Source organism: Ambystoma mexicanum, chromosome 2p (genome assembly GCF_040938575.1).
Source record: "Ambystoma mexicanum isolate Mex_15411 chromosome 2p, UKY_AmexF1_1, whole genome shotgun sequence".
Taxonomy (NCBI): Eukaryota; Metazoa; Chordata; class Amphibia; order Caudata; family Ambystomatidae; genus Ambystoma; species Ambystoma mexicanum.
In genome coordinates this window covers 68,397,008-68,416,626 of record NC_090923.1, presented here as the reverse complement: position 1 = coordinate 68,416,626, position 19,619 = coordinate 68,397,008, and the positions used below count along the sequence as shown (strand labels likewise).

At 46.3% G+C, this 19,619-nt stretch overlaps 1 protein-coding gene across 1 annotated transcript in view; it reads right to left on the bottom strand.

The window, feature by feature from the left end:
• Nucleotides 1-16,435: 16,435 nt before the first annotated feature.
• LOC138566212 (NUAK family SNF1-like kinase 1) overlaps nucleotides 16,436-19,619 on the bottom strand; it is a 235,144-nt gene continuing 231,960 nt past the window's right edge. Inside the window, exon 7 of the mRNA XM_069643269.1 lies at nucleotides 16,436-18,068. Within this exon, the coding sequence (XP_069499370.1) occupies nucleotides 16,987-18,068 (1,082 nt within the window). The 3' untranslated portion in view covers nucleotides 16,436-16,986. The remainder of the gene's footprint in view (nucleotides 18,069-19,619) is intronic.

Below are 19,619 nucleotides of genomic sequence, written 5' to 3'. Positions count from 1 at the left end.
AACCAAGTGAGGCAGAGCAATAACAGAGAGGGTGAATTTAAAACCAGTAGGAGAGGATGTTATATTGGAGATTAGTGCTGTGATGGGGCGGGAAGAGAGGTGTTTGGTGCCTCTGCCACTGCTAGTTAGACAAGGAGAGTGAAACAAGGATAGTTTGGAGTCATGTAGGGCTACCAGGGTGGCAGTGTAAGATGGAGAAATCCAGGTTTCAATGATAGCACGAATATCTAGGGTAGGAGAGCTGGCATGAAAGTAGCCTGTGATAAAGGAGGTGTTGTTGCATACAGACTGAGTGCAAGCTTCAGTTGATGCAATAAGAAAGTAGAGGAGTTGAGTCTCGGAGGAAGAGCGGCAAGGTGTGTAGGTGTTAGAGTTGGTGTGGGTTGCTCATCGGCTTTTATTATTAGAAAAGGGAGGTGCAAGAGAAATTAAGTAGTGGGAGTCTCGAAATGGGAGTTTTATGATTGGGATAGGAGAGGAGGAAAGTGGGAGTCTCGAAATGGGAGTTTTATGATTGGGATAGGAGAGGAGGAAGTTGTAGCTTGATTAGAGAAGGCCTGAGGACAGGTGAGTAAGAGAAGCAGCAGGAGTGAATGCATTATAGGTGGGTACCGCAGTGTGGAGATACAGCACAGTAATTAGCGAGCAAGGGGTGCTCATAGGGGCAGCAGGTAGGAAGGCAAAGTAAAGGTCATACTTAACGATTCAAAGAGGCTGGTCAAGGACTGTTCTTGGCCTTCTACTGTTCTGCCCTTTACTGGGATGCCACAGGCTGGATGCCCCTAGGAATTCAGATAAAACATCACCTGATCCCCTAGTCAATCAGTGTTTGGTCTCTTTGATTTTGTCCCCAGAATGGGGTGATTTCTTCTTGTTTGGTGTTGCCAGAGGAGTCGTTTGTGGCCTTTATCTGGAGGTTGAGCCAAATTAAGATGGTCACAGGAAGTGATCTCACAGATAGGAAGTGATTTAACTGACAGGAAGTCATGTCATCAACAATAAATGAAGCCACAAGCCGGAAGTGACGTGACACACCAGAAGTGGCATCACATGCTCTTGTCAATCAGTGGTTAGTGTCTATGATTCATTCCCCTGAGGTTGCTGGGACGAGGTGATTTTGTCTTGTTTGGTGTTCCCAGAAGAGTCTCTTGCTGGTTTTGGGCCACCCTGGTGGAAGTTTAATCATTAAACATAAGGCATAACTGAATTTGGGGTATGATGGATGGTATTTGTCATAATTATTAAAAGACATCTGATTTGAATTATGCCCATGTTAACTCTGAACCCAGTTCAGCTATGCAAGGGTTGTGTGTAATATTGTCAGACAGCCTGTCTCTGCCAAACAGCTGGACAAGAGACTGAAAGACTATGCCTCTCTTGTGATCCTTTGTGAGGTCAGGTAACACCTTTCCTCGGTGTGGTAGACCCTCAGCAAGAGATGGCCAGGGAAACATGAATCAATGGGCACACTCTAAACTGAAGGACTAGCCTTACACCAGGGGTGTTACATTCCAAAAGACCTTTGATGATATGGTTCTGAGGAAGGGGTGGGGTCGATGTTGTCAGAGCGAATTCTGCACAGTTGGAGAAGGATGCCACCATCTTGATGTTCTCTGTACCTCTTCCTTCCTGTCCCCTACACTTCCTTTAGCCTAACACACTCTGGATATTATGCAAGAAGGTAAAGATCACTTGTCACAAGGACAGGGATTGGACCCCTTGCTTTTGTCCTATCCCCTGTAGACATGGACTGAACGAAGAATTCATTTGGACCTCTTTTGGGACAGATGACTGTTAGGCAGAAACCTGTGCAGTTCTCTTAGGGACCACTGCAAAACGTATAGGACTACAGGAGTAAGCAGTAAACAGAATTGGTAGCAGTCTGCACCACCCAGATTTACCTGGTAGCTGTGGCTGAGCAGTCAGACTTCTCTCAAGAAGAGTTAGGCAGTATATAAAGTATACACAATAGGGGCTAAAAATACAGTAGCACAAGCAAACACTGACCAGAGCTTTGGTATAAAAGTATATCAATATTTATTTAAAAACACACTTGTGAAAATACACTGGCAATATTATATCAAGCAAGTTCAAACACAGTCACTATAAGTATATACACCTCCCTAGTTAATTATTCGACAAGTCTAGGTTAAGATACCACTTATTTAGCAAAACAGAGGTGAGCGCGTAACCGTAGATGGCATTCCAATAATTTGTTTAAAAAGGGAGAGAAAAGGCAGAGTAGGAAAATAGGACAGTACCAACACTTTTAAGAAACCACAGCAAGTCAAGAAAGGCAGGGTCTACTGTAGAGCAAAAAGTTCATAGGCCAGGCCCACTCTTGGAGAGAGCAAGGCGGAATGTGCCCAAGATCACACAGTGGAAATGCACTCAAAGTCTTTGCAGGAAAGTCAAAAAGAGGTTGGATCCGTTCAGAAAGGCAAAGTTAACAGGTCTAAGGTCAACCCAGTTAGAAAGTCAAGGATTTACTGGACACCTTGGACAATCTGTTGCAAGGGAGACCAGGTGGGACACAGTACCTGAAATGATGAGAAAGCTCCAGCGGTGGCAGTTGTTCCTGGCAGCGGGTGCAAGTCATGGCTTCAACCAGAGGAAGAGAAGATCTCGACGAGGAAGAAAGCGGGAGGTCGTTGCACTGCCTGGGAAGAAACCAGCTGCGGAGTTTCCCGATTAAAAGGTACGACCCTTTTATTCGCGGTAGTGGTGAAGCGTGGCTATCTGGCCGCCGGGGTGCTTGGCACGGGCGATTCGACCACAAAACGTTCCAGGAAGGCGAAAAAAGGCATACTGGTTGGTCCCACCAGCTCAAAGGGAAGAAAACTCTCCTGGAAGAAGATCTGTCGTCGGGGAATGGGTGAGTTGGTACAGAAGGGCTCCACCGGTGGTGTCGTCATTGTAGATGGCTCAGCTTCTCCCCTCTTCGGATTCCTTGAAGTTCCAGTCCCCAAAGCCCTGCTTTTATGCAGAAAAACCCCCATTCAACAGCCTAGATGCCACTCAAACATGCTAAGTGAGCCGGGCGGCTCACCACTGGGCCAATCACACAAGAGTGCGACTTGAGTTGCCAAGGCAACTCAGTCCAGGGTGCCTAATTCCCCTCCCACACATCCTGTAGACCCCAGACAGAGTGGCACCATTTGGAAGGCTTCTGTGGAGAAGCCTGCCAAAAAGTCGAACAAAGGGCTCGACTTGGCTTAGAGTTTCAGAGGCAAACATAAATACCATTTTAAAATCGAGTCCTGGCAAAAAGACCCAACCGGGGAATAAATATTAAATAAATAACCCGGCGGTATCTTTAACATTGCACCAAAAAGTGGTGCGTTTAAAATGAATGGGAAAATCCCATAGGAACTATTCCGGTGGAATATTTCGCGTGGTATCCACTGCCACCAGCCAGAACTCAACAAGGGGGGACTGGACAGTGCCCCCTTGGATAACAGACCCAGGGGCCATCGAATTACCCCTACCAGTACTTCCACAATATGATGGTTTGTACTGGTTCTGTTCGCAATTTGAGACTAGTAAAGCCAATGGTGACTTTACATGCCCTGGGAGACAGTAGTCAGTCCCAGGGTATGGAGTCTATGTTTGGGGGTCATTATGACACCCCTGTGTTACTGCACGGAGGGTGCTGTGTAACACACATACCAAAAACACATGAAGTCCTATGGAGTGAAAGACCCCATAGCCCATAAAACACATTTACAGTCAAAGGACATTCTCAAATCATGCCTAAGAGTGGGAGAAAAAGAGTCTCACTCTTAGCAGGAGAGAAAAAAAAACAAAAATCCAACAAAGCTGCTGGGGTACTTACTAGGTTTGGGAAATTAGCCTCAACAGAGAATTCTCCATAACACTCGCCCCCCCCCCCAGACTAAGGGACAGGAGGATTTAATCCACACGTGGATGAATCTCATAACTCTAGTCGATGACATACATCCTAGAGAGTGAACAACAAGGATACAGAACTTAATCTGAACCTAGGTGTGCTACCCCTCGCTCTCCAAACGGAGTTGCTTCAATTTTGTGTAAATATAATATATAATTCCATCAATTTCAAAATCAAAACTCTGATCAATTGTTAAAATCATGAAGATTGTCATCTTTTTATTGCTGAGGCTTGGGCATCATGCACTCAATTAGCGCCATACAAGTTTGTTATGCCAATGCATTTCGGACACAGTCCGTCATCAGGGCTCTAGGCGCTCTCATTTATACTTTAACAAACAATAAAACATAACAAAAACCATCGACATATTTTTAGACCAAAATGAACAACATGTCATTAATGTCAATAATAACCATGTGTATATCGTTTTGTCGCCACCAATCAATTCAATTGTCATAGTACATTGTTGTATATCACGGTTGTTTTTTACATAGATAAATCGTAATGCGTGAATTCAAATATTCAATTTAGTGCAACATATATTATAAATTGAGTCTGATCATATTATATCAAAAGGTAGAAATTAGGTCACATACCATTGTTGCAGGTTTCAAATTCCCCAGGTGTGCCTCATCGTAGGTAAGTAAAAAAAAAAAAAATTAAATGCACGTGAGTTTTTAAATCGGTCATCTATTACGTTTTCACTCATTGTTCAAAGCATATCAAGTACCTCTTAAGTGGCTATGCTAGCCTCCCTCCTTTTGTGATGCTCCGTGATGCCTCAAAGTCATATGTTCACGGTTGACCTATAAAAAGTCATCGTGTTATGTTAGTGTGCACCTCGTGTCTGGTTATTCATTAATTATCATCCTTTGGACCCTTGCTTCTCTGTGTCAACCGTCAGCAACTCGCTTATCCCGTATCGTGAAAACCCGCGTTCTCGCTGAACGCCGGTTTTCACTGTTTCGGTACGTTGCTATGCAACCCGCGCGTGCGCTGATGCTTCGCCGGCGCTTACTTTCGTTTTGTCATACTCGCCGCGCACCGGCTCTTCTGTCAACAACACCTATTAAAGTGACAGTATCATTGCTGCTCTTCATCCGAGTGCAGTATCATTGTAGGCTCAATGTAACAATAATATTCAAAAGTTGTGTTTGATGGGTAACATTAAGATGCTATGTTTACATGGACCTCATTATTACATCAATCCAAGAAGTTAACTTTGAATACTCAGCAGTGCCAACCCTTTCCAATGCAAATACATCCTAGAGAGACCATAAGCATTTTGGTGGTGACACCCTGACCTGTGCTCAATGGTGAAATCAAACCCTTGCAGGCAGATTGACCATCTGAATAGTTTTGGATTTTCCCCCTTCATTTGTATCAACCATCTCAAGGGTTGGTGGTCAGTCTGAATGACAAAAGTACAACCATACAAGTATGGCCTAAACTTCTTCAGAGCCCACACAATGGCAAACACTCTCTTTCAATTGTTGCCCACCTTGTCTCAGGAACCTTCAGCTTTCTACTGATGAAGCAAATGGGGTGCTCCCTACCTTTCCCATCCAGTTGGCTAAGGACTGCACCTATACCTACGTTTGAAGCATCTGTCTGTACAATGAAAGTTTGGTGGTGGTCAGGAGCTCTCAGTACGGGTGCTTGGCAAAGAGCTTTCTTCAAGTTTTCGAAGGCCTGATTGCACTCCTCATTCCATCTAACCTTCTTAGGGAATTTTGGAGAGGAGATCACATTCAGTGGAGAAGCTAAGGTCCCATAGTTCTCAATCAAATTCCTGTAATACCCAGTGAGGCCTAAGAAGGCTCTCACCTGGGTTTGAGTAGTAGGTGTTGTCCAATTTTGCACAGCTTCAATCTTACTGAGCAAAGGCCTTATTTCTCCACCTCCTACCTCATGCCCAAGGTAGACCACTTTACTCTGTCCAATCTGGCATTTGCTTGCCTTTATGGTCGGGTTGGCCTTCCCAAGAGCCTGCAAAACATGCCCTAGGTGGTTAACATGCTCTTCCCAGGAGTGGCTGAACACTGCAATGTCATCCAAGTATGCCATGCAGAAGTCCTCCATCCCATCTAGAACCCGATTTACCATCCTTTGGAATTTAGCAGGTGCATTTTTCAGTCCAAAAGGCATAACCTTAAATTGGTATAAGCCAACAGGGGTAGAAAATGCAGTTTTCTCCTTGGCATGGTCTGTCAGGGCTATTTGCCAATAGCCTGACGTTAGATCAAATGTGCTGAAGGAACTTGGCTGCACCAAGTCTATCCACTAACTCATCTGTTCTAGGCAAAGGATGGGCATCAGTCTTGGTGACTGCATTAAGAGCTCTATAATCCACACAGAATCTCAATTCTTCGGATCCTGCCTTTGGTACTAACACAACTGAGCTAGACCATGGACTAGTAGAGGGCTCCATTACCCAGAGGTCAAGCATCTTGCTGACCTCCCCTTTGATGTGGGATCTTACATTCTCTGACATTCTGTATCCTCTGCTTTTGACTGTCAGACAGTCACCAGTAAGTATATCATGCTGGCCCCAAGGGGTCAAGCCTGGGGAAAGTGAGAACATGGAGGTAAATTGATTTAACATAGATGTGCACTCCTCTTGTTGCTCAGGTGTCAGATTTGAAGAGATTTACTCCTTCAATCTTTTCATCCAAGGGTAAGCCTCTGAGGAGATCAGGGAGAGCTTCACTCTCTTCTTCCTCTTCTGATGAAGCTAGAAGCAAGGCTCCTACTTCAGGCCTGGAGAAATACACCTTTAGTCTGTTGGTGTGGAAGACTCTGGGAGCCTCCTTGGGATTGCCCAAATCCACCAGATAGTTCACCTCTCAAAGTTTACCCACAACCTTGAAGGGTCCCATCCATTTATCTTGCAAGGCCCTCTGCCTTGTTGGAATCATAACTAGAACTAGCTGGTCTTGAGTGAACTCAACCATGTTAGCCTTTTGATCATGCCAATGCTTGACCAAAGCTTGTCCAGCTTTCAGGTTATCACTAGCTTCTGCCATCATGTGTGACATTCTCCTCCTGAGACCTATCACATAGTCAGTCACTCTGACTGGCTTGGGGGAAGGAGCACTCTCCAACCCCTCCTTAATCAGGGCCAATGGACCTCTGACGGAATGGCCATAAAGAAGTTCAAAGGGAGAATAACCTACTCCCTCCTGAGGGACATCTATATAAGCAAAGAGAAGGCATGGTAGTAGAAGGTCCCACTTTCTTTTAAGGGGTTCTTCTAAAGCACCTATCATGCTCTTCATGGTTCTGTTGAACCTTTCTACCAACCCATTTGTCTGAGGGTGGTATGCGGTTGAGAATTTGTAAGTAACTCCACAGGTTTTCCACATGGCTTTCATGTAGTGGGACATAAAGTTTGGCCCCCTGTCAGAGATTACTTCCTTAGGAAACCCAACCCTGGTAAAAATACCAAGGAGTGCTTTAGCCACAGCCTGAGCTGTAACAGTCCTCATAGGAATTGCCCCAGGGTATCTAGTGGCATGGTCTACTACAACAAGGATAAACTTGTTGCCTGAGGAGGTTGGAGGATCAAGGGGACCAACAATGTCAATCCCTGCCCTCTAAAATGGGACTCCCACTACTGGGAGAGGCACGAAAGGTGGCACATTCTTGGAACCAACCTTACCAGAAGTTTGGCAGGTGTGGCAGCTGTTGCAAAATTTATCTACCTCAGCCCCCATTTTTGGCCAATAAAAGTAGAGTGAGAGCCTTTCCTTGGTCTTCTTGAAACTCAAGTGACCAGCCAAAGGAATCTCATGGGCTAGTTGCAAGAACTGTTGTCTGTTTTCTTGAGGTCCTACAAGCCGCTTGTAGTCTCCAGGTGCAGACTCAGTCGGTTCACTGTAAAAGAGGCCATCTTCCCAGTGTAACCTATACTTCCCAGGCTCTTGCACATCAGCCTGAGAAGCTGCCTGGTGGCAAAGACCTTCCAGAGTTGGACATTCTCTTTGTCCCTTACTGAAGTCTGCCCGGTTGGGTCCACCTTCTGCCAGTAAATACTGCAGCTCAGGATGGTCAACTAGATTCAGATCTCCAATAAGTCCTTGGCCTTCTACTGCTCTTCTTCAGAGTCTAGTTCAACCATACAGGGTTGTACCTCCCTCTCAGCCTCAGCTGGAGGTGGAGTTACTGGTGTAACTTTGGACAACCTAGGGGGAAGTCCTTGTTGGAAGTACTGGAGTGCTTGTTGCTGGCTTCTTCTTAGAAGTCTTGGGTTGCCCCTTTTCTTCTGCTGATTTAGAGACTGCAGTAAGTAGCTCCCGTGGAGAAGGAGTGATATTTTTCTTCATCTCCAGAGAAGAACCTCTCATGGTTTTCTCTCTTGCAGGTCTGGTTAGCTCCTGTAACCTTTTACTAGGAGGTCTGGGAGTGTGTTACACTACTCCAAGAGTTTTCAGGTCATTACCCAACAGAACCCTTCCTGGTACCTCACTTTGTACACTGACAGGTATCTTCACAGTCATATCATTGCACTGAATGAGAACTGGTAATTGGGGAAGCATCTGCACAGGCCCTCCAGCTAACTTGATGAGGCGTTTGGGTGCCTTAGCAACATCCTCTGCCTTGAAAAATGATTCATGCACCACAGTTATGCTGGCCCCAGTGTCCCTAATAGCAGGAGTCTCCTGACCATTCACCTGGACACTGTCCTTATAATACTCTTTAGTACTATCTGGGATAGAATTATACACATCTAAATTCCGTTGTTCCCACAACCCCAGGGACACTAAAGAAACACTGGCTGAGACTCCAATGGGATCATCAGCCAGTAGTAGAAAGTTTCCACTGGCCGTTTGTACTTCCTCCTCTGGAGCGAAGGCTAAGGAGACAGTGTGGACCCCTGAAGGTTTACCCTTACATCTGGGATCCCCCTTCACATGGTCAGTAGAGCCACAAACATAGCATTTACCAAATGCTTTTTGGAATGGTGGCTTGTTCTGACCTCCTTCTGGTTTGGCACCAGAAGGTACACTAGCCTGATTTGGTTTCCCTTGTGGCTTACCCTTATTGTTTTTTTTGGGGCCCTCTTTGGGATTGGAATTATTAGAATTCTCTTTGGAGTCCTTTTTAGGGAGTTTCCCCTCATCCTTTTTCTGAGTTGCCCCAGAGTCCTTGTGAGTAGCCATGTTGGCAACCCACAAGTCAGCAGCCTTAGGTAGTTTTCTGGTGTCGGTGTAGAAAAACGGACACCTCTCATGATTGACGGCAAACGTATTTTGGTGGCCGTGGGCCAACCGTCTCATATACATAACGATAGAAATACAGGTTTCCAAGTTTGACCAATGAGCGGCCATTTTGATGTAACAAGAATCGCCATTTTGCTCTAACAATTGCTCATTGCTTTCTGTTCAAACTGCTTTGCAGCTTCGGTTTGCCAATTTTGCTTATTCTGCTGACTGTTAACACTGTTGTCTAAAACGTGAAAGGGCAAGGCCGTGAGGCTAATAAAGAGTTTGCTGAAACACAACATGGGCAGCCCAGAGAGGAATGCCCAGCTCCGTCCCGGGTGTAGCCTTGAAGGAGAGCCGCAGGGCGTTTAATCATTTCACAGCTGCCAGCCAGTCTCGTTATATGGTAGAAAATGTTAGAATAAGGCAGCTAGAGGCCTGTATTATGCACCTCTTACGCCCCCCCCCCCTTTTCTAGCCCTGTAGAGCGTGTCGGCTCCCAGGACACGAATAGCAACTCAAAGATAGTAAGGTCTGTAATTTGACTCTTCCCCCGTATATAGCTTGCTTACAAGAACAGAAGCACGATGTTCTGTTCAATGAAGAAGTCTGTCTCTACACTTGCAAAATTGCATATTGTTGCATATTGTTACTAGAATAGATATTTGAAGGTGTCATATTCGTCGAAATTGTCCATCATCACACGGAGTTCAAAGAAACCCAATAAAGGGCGGTGCTAACATGTCATAGCTGATTATAAGATGTGCATTTTGTATATATGTAACTGATGTATGTAATTCGCTCTCTTGCGTCCCTCGAGGTCTAGAGATACACGTTGCGGGGCGTGAGACCGAGTTGGCCAACTGAGACTCTTTTGCTTTGCAACAAACCCTAGCTTTGGGAATTCAACCTCGTGTCTGGCGTATCTATCATGTGTGGTGACTTGCCTTGTTTCCATAACGCGAGGGACCCCTAGGGGCCCCCTTTCACTGGAATCAAACTCCTTTGAATCAGCCAAGTGCTGTCTGAGCTCAGGAGAGCAGGAATCATAAATTGACTCCAACATCACAAGTTTCTTCATTCCCTCATAAGTGTTCACCCTGTAACCCTTAATCCATCCTTCCAAGTTCTTCAAACTTTCACTCACCCAGGTAGCCCAAGGGGTACCATCATGCTTTTTGAGGGTCCTAAACCTCTTAACGTACTGGGAAGGGGTCTTACCAAATCTAGCTATTAAAGCTAGCTTCACACATTCATAATCCTTCTTATCCACCTCCTCCAATTCCATTGCCACATCAAATGCAACAGGGGGGAGCCTAGAGAACAACCAAGGAAGTAACTAATTCCCTGAGATGTTCTGGAGCCCATGATGATACTCAAACATAGCCAACCAATCTAACACATCCAATTTAGGCTCATACATACCCACAATCTCTTTAGGCATCCGGGGTCTTTTGGGACTGGTACTCCTAAAGGATCCGGAGAGAAGTATTTTCAACAGACAATTTCTTCATCTCTAGCTCTTGCTTGAGCTACATTTCTCTGAGCCTTAGTTCTTGGTGCCGTTGCTCTGTTTGAGCATCAAGTCTTTTAAACTCCAATTCAAGTTTCATTTTCTCTAGTTCCATACATTGAGGACTAAATGTGGGACCTGGTAAAGGTCCAGTAAGTACAGCTGGTAGAGCAGATAGAGGCCCAAGGGGGACAATCACAACAGCCTCACCCTCCTCTTCTGACTCTGCCTCAAGATTTTTAATACTTTGATCAATATCAATATCATTACTGCGATCTACAATTTCTGGGAGAATAAGACAGTACCAACACTTTTAAGACCCCACATTAAGTCAAGAAAGGCAGGGTCTACTGTACAGCAAAATGTTCATAGGCCAGGCCCACTCTTGGAGAGAGCAAGGCGTAATGTGCCCTAGATCGCACAGTGAAAATGCGTTCAAAGTCTTTGCAGGAAAGTCAAAAAGAGGTTGTATCAGTTCAGAAAGGCAAAGTTAGCAGGTCTGAGGTCAACCCAGTTAGAAAGTCAAGGATTTACAGGACACCTTGGACAATCTGTTGCAAGGGAGACCAGGCGGGACACAGTACCTGAAATGGTGAGAAAGATCCAGCGGTGGCAGTTGTTCCTGGCAGCGGGTGCAAGTCGTGGCTTCAACCAGAGGAAGAGAAGATCTCGACGAGGAAGAAAGCGGGAGGTTGTTGCACTGCCAGGGAAGAAACAAGCCGCGGAGTTTCCCCCGATTAAAAGGTACGACCCTTTTATTGGCGGTAGTGGTGAAGAGTGGCTATCTGGCCGCCCGGGTGCTTGGCATGGGCGATTCGACCACGAGACGTTCCAGGAAGGCGAAAAAGGCAAACTGGTTGGTCCCACCAGCTCAAAGGGAAGAAGACTCTCCTGGAGGAAGATCTCCTCTGTCGTTGGGGAACAGAGGCGTAGTCAGGGTATCTCTAAATGTCCACTCAGCAGTGCTGTGTTGGCATTTGCAGATGTTAATGCCACTGCAGTGGGCCCAACTACATTAGCTTCAGGCCCCACTTGTTAGACAACCCTGGCTACGCCTCTGTCGGGGAAGTGGCGAGTTCGTACAGCAGGGCTCCACCGGTGGTGTCGTCAATGTAGATGGCTCAGCTTCTCCCCTCTTCAGATTCCGTAGGTCCTGTGGCGACTGCTGCAGTTCCAGTCCCCAAAGCCCTGCTTTTATGCAGAAAACCCCCCATTCAACAGCCTAGCTGTCACTCAAACATGCGAAGTGGTGAGCCGGGCGGCTCACCCCTGGGCCAATCACACAAGAGTGCAACTTGTGTTGCCAAGGCAACTCAATCCAGGGTGCCTAATCCCCCTCCCACACATTCTGTAGACCCCAGACAGAGTGGCACCATTTGGAAGGCTTCTGTGGAGAAGCCCGCCAAAAAGTGGACCAAAGGGCTCAACTTGGGTTAGAGTTTCAGAGGCGAACACAAACGCCATTTTAAAACCGAGTCCTGGCAAAAAGACCCAATCGGGGAATAAATATTAAATAAATAACCCGGCGGTATCTTTAACATTGCACCAAAAAGTGGTGCGTTTAAAATGAATGGGAAAATCCCGTAGGAAATATTCTGGTGGAATATTTTGCGTGGTATCCACTGCCACCAGCCAGAACTCGAAAAGGTGGGGCTGGACAGTGCCCCCTTGGATAACAGACCCAGGGGCCATCGAATTACCCCTACCAGTACTTCCACAATATGATGGTTTGTACTGGTTCTGTTCACTATTTGAGACTAGTAAAGCCAATGGTGACACTACATGCCCTGGGAGACAGTAGTCAGTCCCATGGTATGGAGTCTATGTTTGGGGGTCTCGATGACACCCCTGTGTTACTGCACTGAGGGTGCTGTGTAACACACATACCAAAAACACATGAAGCCCTATGGAGTGAAAGACCCCATAGCCCATAAAACACATTTACAGTCAAAGGACATGCTCAGATCATGCCTAAGAGTGGGAGAAAAAGAGTCTCACTCTTAGCAGGAGAAAAAATAAAATCCAGCAAACCTGCTGGGGGACTCACTAGGTTTGGGAAGTTAGCCTTAACAGAGAATTCTCCCTAACAATGACCTTTCCGCAGCCCACTCCCAGTGAGGTGAAGATTGATTGATCTAAGGCAAAGGCAAATCCTGCTTGCTACCGACTCCCAGCACACACTGGGGGTGGTGCTGGAAAATGAGCTGGGCCTCTGTCATCTGCACCCGCACCCAGGACATCACTCATCGTGTCCCTAAAAGCCTGGATGGGGATTCACAGCAACTGAAGAAGCCAAGCAGCTGGTCCCCTTCATTTCTACTGCGTCAAACCACATCGAACTTTGCAGACCCTGTCCAAATGCATTCAAACCAACCGCACTAGTGCTGCTGACTTTGGCACTTATTCAAACTCGTTGAACTGCTGTTGCTGCACCCTCGAACCAGTTCTCCACTGCATCGTGTCACTGCCTCTGCTTCAACCAGAAACCCAGTACATGAAATAATTTGAATTGCTGTGGCTGAAACCCGCAGCATCTTCATCTTCAACCCCTAATCAAACATTAAACTGATCCTGATGCGCCATCAATCCATGTCATTAGAATGCCACATGAACTCCACAGGCCTCACTATGAGCCAGACTTGATGCCTGCTGTTGTGTACGTGATACACATGATGCGCATGCGCGGCCCTCGAGCCGGCGCATGCGCAGCTGTTAAATAAAGGCGGCGCCCGGCGGCAGTTGGAGCCGGAGCGCCAGAGCAATCGGACGTCTCCGTTGTGGGTTCGCGCAGGGCCCAGATACCGGGGGGGCACGCACTCCACCACCGTGTGCCCTCCGATCATCACACTGGCGACGAGGAGGAGCCACAGCCCACTCCCGTGCCCGGCAGCAACGGAGTGATTAGGTCCGCCGTGTTACGGACCGACGGAGCACCGGCGGCCATTTTCTTTACCCGCCCCGTCACACGTGACGATCGTGGTTGCGTCCCATCAGGGTGCTCGTGCGCCACTCGCCAACGGCGTCGGAGGAACAGACTAACAATTTTTGGAACGCCCACAGTCTTGCTGGCGCAAGACTGTGGCAACTAAGAAGAAAGAAGGGGATTTCGCTCCCTACACTACCGCAGACCCGAGACCGCCACCCAGATACCGGGGGGGCACGCACTCCACCACCGTGTGCCCTCCGATCATCACACCTGCTCCCCGTCCGGACCACCGTGCTTCACAGCCTCTGAACCTGATTTGAACTGCTCGCACAATGACAAGAAGCCTGGTTCAATGCTATCAAACCACCACAAACTGATTACAGTACTGTTGTAAGGCCCCAGCTTCACTGATCCATTTGTTGGGGCCATAGCAACTGTTTATGCCCCCCCACTTTTTGCAGATTTTTCAAAAAGCATATCCCTTTGAGAATTGTGGTGATTTATTGCGTGTTCCCGCCCTGCCCAGAGTGCTTGCAACTTTACATTCTGGTATTTTATTAAAGTTCTCTAGTGCAGTTTGTAATTAATTAAAGTATACATATTGTTATATTGTTATAGAGCCTTGATTGGACATTCCTTTACTATGGACTGCTGTCCTTTACTGTTTGATTCGCTACTGGATCACATTCACACTCCCCTTGAGAGTATATCCTTCCCTCAGCCCACGTTATCACCAAGGAGTTATGTCCCTTACCTGTGCCGGTTTCATTTTCATGATTGAGACGTTCTTGTTTTTTAGAAGTGTCAGGATTGGCTACTACTCACCCTGTAGTCCTGCAGGGCAGACGTCCTTTCGTCACAGAGTTCAATATGATAATCTTAGTAGTCCCAATAATGTCCAACAGCTCTTCAGCACTTCCCAAGACCACCACGCATCCACAACGCGACGTAATGACGAATCCAGTAGTTCCTCCATGAAAGTTCTGCTGGCCCATAAGGGACGTTCTCATCCCTTCATTTCCATGAAATGCTCTTCTGGTCAAAACACTGAAAGCTCTACATTCATCCCAACTCTCACACACCCTTATGCTGCCAATTATGTACATGTTGTGAGTGATATCTGTTAGTTTTTTTTAGTTCAGACTTTTCCTACTCTTCCCCTTTCCCGCTCACCTTGATCCCACTTCCTTTTCACCCCACAGCCAAAAACCTGGCTGCCACCCTGTGTGGGGTCAAAATTCCTTTACACCTAGGACTTTTGTGGTGGTGATGCGTGCAGTATAAGATACAAATAACATAAGAAGTGAAGGAGCACATCTTTATCAAACTCTACTCCGTTCTTCCTAACAGCGGGAGAGCCTTGATGCCCATAGGAAATAGCTTATGTCTTGGATCCAAGTGCAAAGAGTGTACAAGACAATGCAAGCGCCATGTTAGTGTTTACAATGAATGATAGAACAAACATATAAATGATTGAACACCCCCCAACCCCACACTTCCCGGTCACCTTTTCTTGAATTTCTATAATATGCAGGAGAAAAAACATCCAAAATCTTCGCAGTAGTTACATCTGGAATTAAATATGTTTTGACCAAAGAGAGCAAATCAAAATGCTGTGCAGGGAGCCCCTTTCTCTATCCATTTACCTACAACAGCCTTAGAGGCATGTGTTGCTTCCTTCCAAATGGTATCAGGTAACAATATCCCTATATATAGGGTAGCGGTATATAATGTCGCTGGGAAAAGGTTGTGGTGACATTATATAGGTGACCATATATATAGGGATGGGGAGCTGGGATGACCCCGCTCTCCTTGTTCCATGTAATAACGTCCCTGCAAATAACTGCAATTTTTCGTCAACTTTTTTGCATTGCGATATTTTTGAGGGGACTTTATTACATGGAACCTTCTGAATGCCACACACTAGCCCTAGCCTACCCTGTGGGGCTACCAATTTTCCATTATATATTTTGCCACACTTCCACTTGTGGACCATACCGATGGGCAAATAGATGTTTATTCGCTGGCAAGACACAGTAAGCTATGTGACCCTCCTGGGGGGGGGGGGGGGTGGAGGGAGGGTCCCATTCCATGGAACGTGTTAATCTCTGTTGTGTTGTCAGCTCTCACTTTTGCATTTCAGGAAGGGGCTCCAGACCCTCTTCTTCAAGGAATGGCTCCTCCTTTAAATCTAGTTTCACACCCAGACCACTCCCCACCTAACCAGAGACTGGATGATCTATCCCTCCCCGTCCCCTCTCCTGGTTCTTTGCACACCCCCCCCCCTATTGTTATAGCCCCACTCCCTTGTATTGACCCCTTGAGAGCTGCTTCCCTCCCAGTGTACTTCCCTCATGATTTATAAAGCACTCTATTGCTTCCCGAAGCTAGATCGACGCTCAATAATTACCCTCATAATAATATCACCAATCAATAAAGGGACTCTCACATTTCCAACAAGTGAATGTCTTCTACCTTCTATGGGATGTGCTGTATCACAAACTGGACAATTTTGCTTATAGGCTGAACAGCTGGAACATTATGAATGTACATCATTTTCATAAGTAAAAACGATTCCAATTCCAAATTGGTGATTGGTTGTTTTGTAGGGGCCTTTAAACCTTTTTATGATGGCAAAGCTATTCCCGTTGCCATGAAAAATCTATGCATAACAACATTATTTCCTATTGTTGTGCTTATTGGCCTGTTATTTATAGTGTCCATTAGGAGTGAAGGTGGGGGTACAGGCGAAGAGAACAAATCGGACATTGAATTAATTGGCAAGTCCATACAATCTTCTTCAGTACTCCTTGGTTTAGGATGAAGACCGCTTCTGCGGTACGTACATTGACATGCTGAAAAGCCAAAGACACCTCCAGAAAGACTCAAAAGCATCCTGTTTATTGTCTTAAATAATGATCATCTTCAAGTACTATTCTTCACATTCTTGACTGACTGGGAACATATGTTCCCTTTAATATACATTCCATGCATACAGTAGTGTAGGACTGTTTCCTTTTTCTAACAAAGTCCAGTCACGTGGCTTCTGTGCCTGGCCCACAGGGCAGAGTGTGATTTCGACCTGCAACAAAATACAATAACAATCTGTCCTGCCATACATTCAAATGCTACTTGGTGCACAAAGAGTCGTAGTCTTAGTTCAGATTGAACCGGTTGCTCCAAATATGTTCTGGACTATGACTCCCATGATCAATTACCACCGACTATGCTGGCTAGGGCTGGTGGAAGCTGTAGTCCAAAAACATCAGGAGAGCCAAAGGTTGTAGATCCCTGGTTCAGACACATTTAACAGAAAACAAAAGTCCTTCCTCGTCCCTGTGGCTGCAGCTAACTCCCCGTTTGATTTATTTTCAATTCTTCCCCATGTTTCTTCTTTTGTGCAAAGGCACGCTGAGTGCTCACCTGTGTCCTATTACTCATTCATACAGTCACAAATCTTTTTGGCCTGGGTATAGATATCGGTGACAACACTGTGCTCCTCCTGGAAGAAGCTTTGGCTATGGGGTTCGTGCCTTCCCTTGGCATACGTGGCTTTGGCATGATCCCTGGGTAGAGCCGTCCGCTCATCGTCCTCAGAGGCCGAGCTGTACACGGCAGCTCGATCAAGGTGTGAAAAGAACTGTCTTTTGCTCTCAGTTGTCATATCCAACAGGTCAAAGGAGTCACTGGAAAGGAAGCTGTCATCGCTGATGACGCTTGATGGTCGGCCACCAAAGAGGAGGAGATCCTTCAAAGAGTCAGACAATTTAAGTGTGGAGCAGTCAATGGGGAGATCCAGGCTGGTTGAGAACTTTCCGTTGCGTTTCAGAATTCCTTTCCGGCTGCGCTGGCCCTTCTCGGACCGCACGGGATGCTCTTTGCTCTGATCGGGTGTTGGTGGGCATACAGTGGATACGCCCCTCTCTGGCGAAGAGGAGTAGCCGGATTCCCTTTCATAATGTTTCTTGAGGATCCCTTTCCGCGGCAGGGTCATCGGGGATTCCCTCCTGCTGGTGCCCGCTCTGTCCAAGGAACCTGCCGACTGGACCTTACAGTCTTGCTTACCCTGCCCGTCTCCATAACATAGAGGAGACACATTTTCTGTGAATCTTGATGAAGTAAAAAAGGCACTGTCAAAGCTACTGCGCTTCTTGAGGATACCTTTGGGCTTCTTGCTAGTAGCCTTGGTAACAGTGTCCTGTTGGGGGTGCTTAATGTCATTTTCCTTCTTGGATTTCCTGAGGCCGGCCTCGTGCTCCTTTGACTCGTCGAGCCGGGGGCTGCTTTCCGGCGGGTGGATCGCCTCCCCGCAGAAACCCCTCCCTTCAAAACTCAAGGTGTTCTGGCAGTCGATGTAGCGGGCCAGTAGAGGAGAATGGCAATCCTGGGCCAAGTCGCAGTCGCACACCGCAGCTTCGAAGCCCCAGTTCACCCACCAGTGATTGGCAATGTCTTCGATTGTTGCTCTGTACTTGGCGTTCACCGTCAGCATCCAGTCGATCAGCCCGCAGGCGCCTGCAAGAAAAAAACAACAAACAGTCCCTTTGTTACCAGATTTGTACATTTGATATTTGAAACGCGAGCTCTGAGCATGCACACGAGGAATGCATAGCTTTTGTGGATGGATTGTGTTTTTCACTTGAGTTGACGTGCATGGCAAGGCTGGGTTCAATAAAGGCAAAGGAAAAAACGTTTTCTGTCCAAGAGAGACCCCAAACCCTGTTCAATTTAAAGGGAAAAGATATCTGACAAGATGTCAGTGTGTTATATTCTCAATTTTACTATGCAAGTTTGCACACAACACAAGGGGCACAACTAGACAAAAGCCTTATGGGGGTCAGAGGGAGAAGGGGCATGGTGGTCTGTCAATTTTTAGTGTACGGTGCATGTCCCCCTGGAGTGTGTCATAATCCTACGTGGGACTGAGTAGCGCTACAGTTGGAGTGTCTTTGAGGTGTCAGTAAGCCGGCAGATCCCCAGCAAATGACTACAAAATGTGCGACCCAAAATGTCCTGTGGCATAGTGTCACCTGACATAGCATCAATTAGCCTAACATCAAACGACATGGCATAACAAGGCATAAAAGCTGGAGGAAGAACGTTTTGCGTGGCCATAAACTAATAGAGTGAACCAACTGTGATGCTTCTAAAGGTTGCCTCTAGTTGTTATTGGTTGGTCTGTTAGGCAAGATATTGCAACAATAATCGCATCACGTGCTTTCTACCGCCCACCCTCACCAACAACAAATCTCAACACAACTTCACCAGAAAAACAACACAGATGCCACAACGGGGCGTAGAACGTCCAAAGACACATCTCTACACAAAACGTCCATAAATACCACACTAACCTACCAAAGATACACCTAAAACTATTTCCCCAGGATCATACACTTTGCGTAAGCAGTGAAGCCATGATGCGGGGATCCCACTCTGCAAAGTAGGCGCTTGACCACATAACGTCCAAGCTCTACCTGGTAGAAATATTTAGGTTTTGGCTTGCAAAGACTAGAATAATGCTGTTCTATTGGATTTATGTACACAACACACAATTCACATAGTAAAGCTGCTTACCAATATGTAAATCTTTATAGGAGCATGTCAAGCTAAAAGAATATCAATGTAGCTTTATTTTCCACATCCTGAACGAAAAATAACTTTCAACACTCAATGATCCACACTAAACGAAATTGCGTAACAAGGTCACCTAGTTACAGAAACCGATGGTTACAAGTTCCCAACTTTCTGTACCATGATGCCAACAACATTTCAGTATTCACATACAAACAAACCCTTCTTATATGGTTAAAGCCAGTGGGCTTCTTAGACATGAACTAATCTTTAAAAGAGCTTAATTGTATTGGTAGAAGACACTTCATATGTACTGCAGACAGACAATTGCTAAGTAACTGGAGTTGCGTGGGGTCTTCCAGCTGGAGGAAAAGGCCTCTCCCAGGGGCAATTGCCTAACCATTCACGCATTAGACAGCTACAGAGGGTGATACAAGGAATGTGTTACACAAGTGGTGGCGAGTCCATTGGTAAGTTTCCCCACACAGCTACATT